General features: G+C 39.5%; 1 protein-coding gene across 1 annotated transcript; it reads right to left on the bottom strand.

Annotated features, from left to right (window-relative positions):
- Positions 1–332: 332 nt before the first annotated feature.
- slc2a8 (solute carrier family 2 member 8) lies at positions 333–7582 on the bottom strand. Its single transcript, XM_088412834.1, has 10 exons — positions 7296–7582; positions 6438–6600; positions 6134–6340; positions 5566–5665; positions 4754–4965; positions 3390–3539; positions 3220–3328; positions 2946–3077; positions 2532–2677; positions 333–1405 (listed from the first exon to the last, which is right to left on the bottom strand). The coding sequence occupies exons 1-10, from the start codon at positions 7391–7393 to the stop codon at positions 1259–1261; spliced, it is 1464 nt and encodes a 487-aa protein (XP_088268960.1). The 5' UTR covers positions 7394–7582; the 3' UTR covers positions 333–1258.
- Positions 7583–8861: the final 1279 nt, after the last annotated feature.

Genomic DNA, 8861 nt, shown 5'->3' with positions numbered 1-8861 from the left:
GACCGGAAGTCAATACATCGTGTACCGAATAGGAAGTCCGGTCCTCACCGTGTCAAATTAAGTCGCTACACTCCTACTGCTGTCACTTACGGAGTCGCTCTCCCGAGAACAAATTGTTATTTTTAAAATATTTAGAGCACAAAGCTATAATTTCAAAATATTATGAGTTACATTTATTACTCTTTAATGCTTTATAAACTAGGCGTCCGTATTTGACACTTTTACGCTGTAATTCATCAGGACGTCACAGCGGAAAAGCTATATTTGAACTAGACAAATGCGATTATTATTTATTCGTGCATTTACTCTGCATTTTGACACGTTTCTGTATATTATTAGTCAAAACACTTTATTTTCCATTTTAATGCACCATTCAAAAAGAATAACAAAAAAATGTGATATACACGTTACTACATCCCTACCAAGACAAATAGAGAAATGCATTGATGTGTTGCAATGTTGTGCTAAATCGTGATTAGGGGTGGGCAAACCATTTTTTTCCCTTCGAGGAAGAAACGAGCCAGGTCCAATGTTTGTAGAGGAGGTAAAATGAAAAATAAAATAAAAGTAATGTTAAACAGAAAATAGATGGATAATTATAATGAAACTACACATTTAAATTAATTAACCATTTAAAAAAGTTCAGTGCATGTGAAATTACTAATTTTCCCCCTCTATGTTGATTCATAAGCAATCAATTAACCACTTATTTAATGAAAGGATTGAATAAACTGATGAAAACATAAGTAATTAACTCATTGTATCATCAATGCATTTTACACAACTCTTCCAAATGTAAATCTTCAGTGGAATGCTTATGACTCAATTTCTGTCACAAAGAAACACAATAAATTTGCACACTTTTCAATGACAGTATATGCAGTATAAAAAAAAAAAAAAAAAACGGGCATATTTTGCCCACCCACCCCTGCTTTATAAACCCACCAGTACCTGTATAAAGTCTTTCCATGACATTTTTTTTTATTTTCCAAAATATACCCCTGCATATTCTTACAAACGTTTTATGAAAGCCCGCTTGAGGTGAGTTGTAGAAAGTATTTTAGCTTCATTCCTCAACAAAAAAATGTAAGTGAAAAATGATCAATCCATTTTCCAGTAGTGATCTGACTGATAACATGATAACGTGTCACTGATAACATGTCAACGATGCTCCTTCCTCCCAGTACTCTTGCTGCTTGTGCATTAGAGACAATTATTTAGAATGCTTATATAGTATTTATGAGGTTCCTGAAAGCCATCACGGTCCCGCTGTTCCCCGGAAGTTGGCCTCTATCTGCTCTAACGTCCGACCTTTGGTTTCCGGTACGAAGCCAACGGTGAAGACCACGCTGAGAAAGCACATGCATGAGAAGAGCCAGAAAGTTCCCGCACTGCTGAGAAGAATCTGAAAGAGAACAGCCGAACCCATTAAAAATGGTCGGTAACTGACTTTTTATTTCCATTGGCAGGAAGTTAGATCTACCAATGCCTTCTTTGCTGGCTGAACACAATTTGAGGCATTGACCTAAATTCAACCTAAATTCTATTTGTTTGTGTCAATTGTTCATTCCCTGAAATTATACACTGACCAGTCAACTGAGCAGTCAGGACAACACTGACAAACTATAACCTGTCAAGAAATGAATGACTAAATACTGTAATTCCCCAAATATAAGACTCACAGGTGTAACATTAATTTTGGGATCAAATTCTGGTATTTTTTAGTACCGTGTATAAGACGCACCAATAATCAGCAACAGTGTCAAAAATATAGCAAAACAGAATCAATCTCATCTTGTGTAAATTCTTAATATTTTCTTGTGTTCCTTTATGTATGTTGTATATTAGTTGTAGGTTAAGTGTGTTTCATATTTCCCACATTGTGAGCAGTCAGTAAATGCAGCGCCAGTGTAACATTGAATGCGCTTGAAACTGTCCTCGCAATACAGCTTGAGTTCATTTTACCATAAATACACAAAGTTGCGCACTATCCATGTTCCACCAAGTTTATGACTGTGTGTATATGCCAAAAGACCACAATTAAAAAACGAGTCAAATTGAATACATTTCAGTGTTCTCTAACCGTAGCACTCAGCTGCATATCTTGCCACTCTTAATTGAATCCGCGGGAGACATAACTTATACATGATCCTCTCCATTTTAGTACTATTGGTGAACAAAGATGCTCTCAAACGTTGGTTCGGTGTGCTCGCTTCTTTTATTGAAAATAACAACCTCAGTTAACTTGAGCTGCTGTTAGCTGCAACAGGCACTGGGTGCTGACAGCCAACTGACATCCACTCTCGTCTCATTACGGTAATTATTTTCAGTCAGAATACGGCTAATATAAATATATTTTGGGAGAAAAAGTCTTTGGAGAATTACGGTAGACCGTTAAACTAACTCACTAGCAAGATAATTATCCAACTTGTCAATGAATAACTAATTAATGAAAATCAAGTAGCTAGCTAACCAGTGAAGAAATGGGAATTGAACCAACTTGCGAATAAAAGTAGTATTTAGAAGCTGACCATCATGTCTTGGAAGCTCTTGGTGACGATGAAGGCCATTCCCCAATTGGTCAGCACACACAAGGAGCTGGCGAATCCGCGAACTTTCACCGGGAAAATCTCAGACATGACCAACCATGGGATGGGACCCCAACCCAAGGCAAAGCCTACACACGCACACACACAAAACATAAACATGCACTGCTTATTCTTTAGTAATTGGTAGAGATAGGAAAACATAAAAAAAAAACACACCCACACATAAAACAAACAAACAAAATAGCTAGCTGTATGTTAGTGTAACAGCAGAATTTTCCTTCTGAGTATCATTAAAAAATTCTAAATTAACAACTAACTAGTTGTTTAACTATCCAGCCAGCTCAGAGAATGGCCGTGTCATAGAAATGACAGATTTGCGTGAACTGTTTGTCTGACCCGTGATGAAGATGGCCATGCTGGTGAGGGCCAACCAGGCCATGTTGGCGTGATGTTCCTCAGGTGATGAGCTCCTTGACATCAAGTAGAAATAAAGCCCAAACGCTGCTGTGCTTATCACCATGGCCACACCTAAACACACAATATAAACCACAGGGGAAATTCATGTTTTAAAAGTCGAATCCCTAACACAAGTCAAGTCACGTGGCTTGATTCCTAAACCTCTTGTAACAGCGCAGTTAATAATGTCCCTCAAGGTCTAAGAGCAGCTCACCTGAAATGATGAGCAGCACTTTCCTTCCCGCTTTGTCCATAATGAGCGCTGCCACGCCGGTGAAGACCACCTGAACTGCACCCACCATCACTGAGGCCAGATCACTCTCCTGAAGTACACAACATGGTCATCGACGCCATAATTTCACACTTAAGCTTACAAGGGCCAACCTTGAAGTTTGCCTGCTCAAAGATGTTCTGCGCATAGAACATGATGGCATTGATGCCCGACATTTGCTGAAAGACCATCATCATTACTCCGATGATCAGCGGCTTGTACACTCCAGCATCTTTCAAGTCTGACACTTGGAAGCTGGAACCCTGTCCAAAATAGAAACACAGTATAAACTACATAACCAAATATGCAGTTCACTAACTAGATAATTAATTGTATGAGAGAGAAAATAGATAGTTAACTCAATAATCTGTGCACATTAGTTTGTGTGTGATTGGTGTGTAATAGTGTGCATGAGTTTGCATGTGCATGTCAGTGTGTGTCGGTGTATTAGTGAGAGTTGGTTTGAGTATTAGTGTACTGTAAATGCATGTAAGTGTCAGGACATTTATGTGAATTTGTGTGCGCAAAAGTAATTGTTGAAGTATGAATGTACATTAATGTATTAATGTGTGTACTCATGTGTGCAAGTGTGATTAAGTGTGCATGGTGGAAATGTATGCATTAATGCTTCTGTTTTTGTGGGAATGTTTTAGTGCGTTATGTGTATGATTTTCCGTGTGCATTCGTGAGTGTATCACTGTGTATGTATTACTGTGCATTATATATGTGAATTCTTTATTTTTACAGTATTTTGTTGTTTTGTTTCCCTTACCATGTCACAACTGAAACACATGCTGCAGTTCTCATAATTATTACTGACAGTACTCAATTAGGCGCTTTGGTAAGTGCACCCCCCAGGCGGTACTTTTTCCATTGGAATGAGTAACATTAAACTTGAACTTTAATAAATATTTTGGCTACTCTACCCAGCCCATATGGTACATAAAGTGAAAGCAAGTTACACCATAGAGGTTGGTCACGTTCATGAGGCCCAAAAGAAGAGTGGAGTCAAGTCTCGGAAGTTTAGTGTACGGGTTTAAGTCGAGTTTCAAGTCTAAAAAAGAGAATGAATGAATGAATGAATGAGAATGCGTGTAAGAGTGAATTTTAGTGTGTGAGAGATTGGTGTGAGTAAATTTGTATGCAGTATTGGGTGTATACTGTACTTTTGTGAATGTGAGAGTGTTAGTGTTTTAGCGTGTTTAAGTGTGTATTAGAGGGTGTGTGACTACATTAGTGCGGGTAAATGTGTCCATGAATGTTTTTGTCTACTGTATATGAAATTGACTTATAAGACACTTTTTATACCAAATGATGCTCCAAGTGCTTTAAAAAAACTCAAATTTACCCATTCACACCCAAAGTCAAGCAGCATATTAGGCGTTATGTGTTATATGAGTGTGTGTGTATATGTGTGTGTCCATTCGTATATTTTGTGAGGGTGAATGTGTGATTCACACACACACTCCCAACCTGCCTGCTGGTCGCAGGCATCCTCAATGCGGGCGCACTCCCACTCCACAGCCGCTTGCGGCCCTCGAAGGAAGCGCAGCGCCTCCTCAGCCTCGCGCCGCTTGCCCTGCGACAGCAGGAAGCGTGGGGTCTCAGGCATGAAGCACATGGACAAAATCAGCAACGTGGGCGGCAAGGCCCCGCACACCGCCAGCCAGCGCCAGTCCACAAACAGACCTGCAGGGGGCCACAGTGACACCATCACGACTTGTAAGTAAGTGAAGAGGACATACAATGAAGGAAATACCGTAATTCCCCATATATAAGAAGCAGTTTTTTTTTTTTTAAATGAAGGCTTAAAGTTTGGTAACTTAAAAGACTTTTTTTTTTATTCGACATCATTTGAGGAAGATTGATCTGTCAGCCACATAAGCAGAGTTTTGACGCACAGATTCGCATTTTAATATCGGCCATATCCTTTCTTACAATAATTACCGTAATGAGACCAGCTAAGAGGGTGGATGTCAGTTGGCAGTAAGCAGCCAGTGCCAGTTGCATCTAACAGCAGCTCATGTCAGCTGAGACTGTTACAGCATTATTTTTAATAAACGAAGCAAGCAGACTGAACCAACATCGGAAGCCATCCTTGTTCACATGCAAAAGTATTACTAAAACGAAGAGGATGATGTCAAGGGTATGGTGTCTACAAATGATTGAATTACTAAGAGTGGCAAGGTCTAGCGTACAGAGACGCGGAAAGGTATTCCATTTGAGTTCGAGTGTATTCAACTTCCAACTGCAGAGGTCAATGTGATTTGACAGGCAGAAGTCATATACCAGCCAGGTAGACTCCCATGATGCCGAGCACCACCATCAGCTGTACACACGAGCCCAGCGTTCCTCGCACACGCTCATGAGCCATCTCGGAGATGTAAAGCTGGTGAGAAAAAAAAAGAAATACATGATGAGGAAACATTGGGAGCATACAAGAAAAGCAAGTCAAACGATGAGAGAGGCATAAAAAACAAAGAAGCATTACAAGACGTGAGCGGTGAGGAGAAAGATGAGAACACTGGAAAGGAGGCAAGTGTTTAACATTCACTTGAGAGACAGAACACAAGAAGTAATGTATGGAATAAAATGGAATAACAAGGAAAGAGACATCACAAGAAGTGAGGTAAAGGGGATGAGGAAAGGTTGAGCAAGTAAGTAAATGAGAATAACAAGGAGAAAGGAGACCTAAAGGAAAGTGGCATAACAAGGAAAGAGGCAAAAAGAGCAAAGAAGAGTCACAAGCCGTGACAGGAAAGGTAATGAGAAAGGAGGTAGTGTGAGAGAACACAGGAAAGGAAGCGTAATAAGGTAAGTGGCATAACAAGGAAAGACGCTGGACAAAGAATCTAACCGGTACGACAAGTGACGCGCCACCACTGGCGAGCCCCGTGAGCATGCGTCCAATGTACAGCATCCACACATTCTGGGCGGCGATGATAACAGTGAAGCCGAAGACAAAAGGCAGCGAGCAGAACATGAGCGTCAGCTTCCTGCCCGCCTTGTCCACCATCCACCCGGTCAAGAGGCCGCCCGCCGCCGCCCCCAGGGTCACCACCGACTGAAGGCGCGGTGGACAAACACAGCGTCACCACCAACAAACGAATCTGCTCTTTCCCACGGTGATGTCCAGAAAGCCAATCGGATGACCCTCTTACCCCAAACCAAGACGCCTGCACGTTGTCGAGACGTAGTCGGGGATCCGGGCTCCTGGCCAGCTCAGGGATAGCGGGTGAGCTGTAGCCCAACACGAAGCCGAAGCTCATGGGCCCCAGCACGGACGCCAAGGTGGCAAGATACAACTTCCTGTTGCTGACTTTGCTGCACAGGAAGGAAGAAAGGGGGGTGGCAGAGAAGCATGTTAATGATTAGCGTTAACCAGGATAACTCGGCTTGATTACATTAAAGAAGTCATGAGAGACCACAATTTGATCTTTCACGTCAGAACCTTTGAGCCTCCCACGCATTGTCTTCTTTTCATCTTTTCTTCACACGTAAACGTTGTAATAATATTTGTATTTGTTGTTCATTTCATAGATTTTTTTTTCATTTAAACTTTGACTTAAATACAAAAGACTAAAATTAGTTAATTGTTTTATAAATTAAAATGGGTTTAATACCGTCTTGGTTGAAAACAAACGACTATATACTGTATTTCAAATTCATCTGTAACATTAATAAAAAAATTAAATGTACTTTGAAAAGAAAGACAAATGAAAATGTTATAAAATATTGAAAATATATGATGAACAAAATGAATCTCAAGTTAATATAATTATATTGGACTCTTTTTTTTTTAATGTATTTTAAATTCTAATATTTCCCTAAATGAGCCAGGTTTGTTCATTTGTCCAATAAAATAAAGCCAATACAGTGTAATACATTTATTTTGGATCTTAAAAAACATACAAATGATGTAAAAAGAAAAACTGACATTATCACATAAAAACTGTTTCAACCTAATCAGAAAATGTAAACTTGCTCCTTCGTTATTTTTCACAATTTGTCTAGCTTACCTAAGATAAGCGTCCTGCTCGGACATAAGACCAGTAGGATCGCCATCATCTTGCCCCTCAGTATCCAGTAGCCCTCTGCGCTCCTGCTGGGTGTCCATCGCGACTTGCCAAAATCTTACCCGTGATAGTCCACTTGTGCAGTTCGCAGGAGCAGAGCTGGCATTTGCCTGCTAAAACCCTTAAACACGATTGCGAATGTGAATACAATACTTGAAATATATCCAATAGTCACACGAATAACAATGGCAGGTGTCGCGTGCCAAACATCCCGGTGTCTTTTGGTGTTTTGGTCCACTTCCGGGATCAAAGTATGCTTTGTCAACATTTCAGTCAGCTGATCGCCGGCCTTTTCTTCCATTTCCGTTGTGGCTCTTCAAATTAAAACTATAAAACGGGACGAAAACGATTAGCCTATGCTGTGTTGGGCGTTATTAACCCATGGTTCAAGATTTTATATACTATCAAATAATAAATATATATTAAGACGAAATAATGTAGCATTGTTAACTTTTGATTACTCTTTTCCATCAGCATTTTTTTATTTTGACAGGCATACCTGTGACTCCGGTATTCAACGTTTACAAGTAAAATGTCAAATTTATCCCCAAAATGTTTGTCCTGTCTGACAGGATCCAGAATAGTAGAAATTAATAAAAGATGACAGTGTCATCTTTTATGAACTTCTACTGTTCTGTTATTTGGCACTATATATATACTGCCTTTTGTCAACATTATAGACGATCCCGTTAGGATGACTGAAGCCGAGGCGAGCTCAAACTGAATTTGATTTAAAAAAGAAAAAAAAGTCCTGACTGCAGCACATAATTTAATTTGGCTCGTAACGCCTATCTAAAAAGTGCGGCAAAGTGGGAACGTTGTAAACTTAGAAGCATACTCTTTTATGAAGTGAAACAACTAGATTGCAAACAGAATAATCTCAAATACCTCAAATTATACTTATATACCTGTATTATTTTTTTTTTTGCACATTAACACTGTCGCTTTGTCAAGGCGTCACCATTGATCCTCACTCTTTAGGCATGACAACTCCAGTAGTCAAACTGACACAAGCAAGCAAGCAAAAAAAAAAAAAAAAAACCAAACAAAATAATGACAAAAAAAAAAAAACCCTCCTCTGTCAACATGATTCTAAGGGGTGAAAATTCAAGATAAAGTGAGCTCAAGTTGAACTATTTTGATGTTGGGTCTAAATATTACATAGATACATAGATGATGTCCGAGAATAGAAGCATACAACAATTGACTAAATACAACAAATTATATACAAATATTGGACTTAAACTACTGCTTGTCTTTGGCAATAAACTAGCTGTGTGCGGACACCTTGTGCCCGTTAATTAAAATTTTGTGGCTCTTTAGATGCTAGTTTGGGTACCAAGTTTGTGTCCTGGTGAAACTGCACATAATTCCGACTTCCAAAGTAACTCTTTAGTTCCGCCTTTAAAGTTCTAATCAGCCTTCAGGCTTTCCTTTCCCATTCTTTTTTTTAGCCAATAGGTGGCACCATGGGCTAAATTGGACTAGAATCTGGACCAGGGTCTTGAA

This window comes from Hippichthys cyanospilos, chromosome 1 (genome assembly GCF_059441005.1).
Source record: "Hippichthys cyanospilos isolate Australia breed blue-spotted pipefish chromosome 1, RoL_Hcya_1.0, whole genome shotgun sequence".
Taxonomy (NCBI): domain Eukaryota; kingdom Metazoa; phylum Chordata; class Actinopteri; order Syngnathiformes; family Syngnathidae; genus Hippichthys; species Hippichthys cyanospilos.
This window is presented reverse-complemented; position numbering and strand designations above follow the sequence as displayed.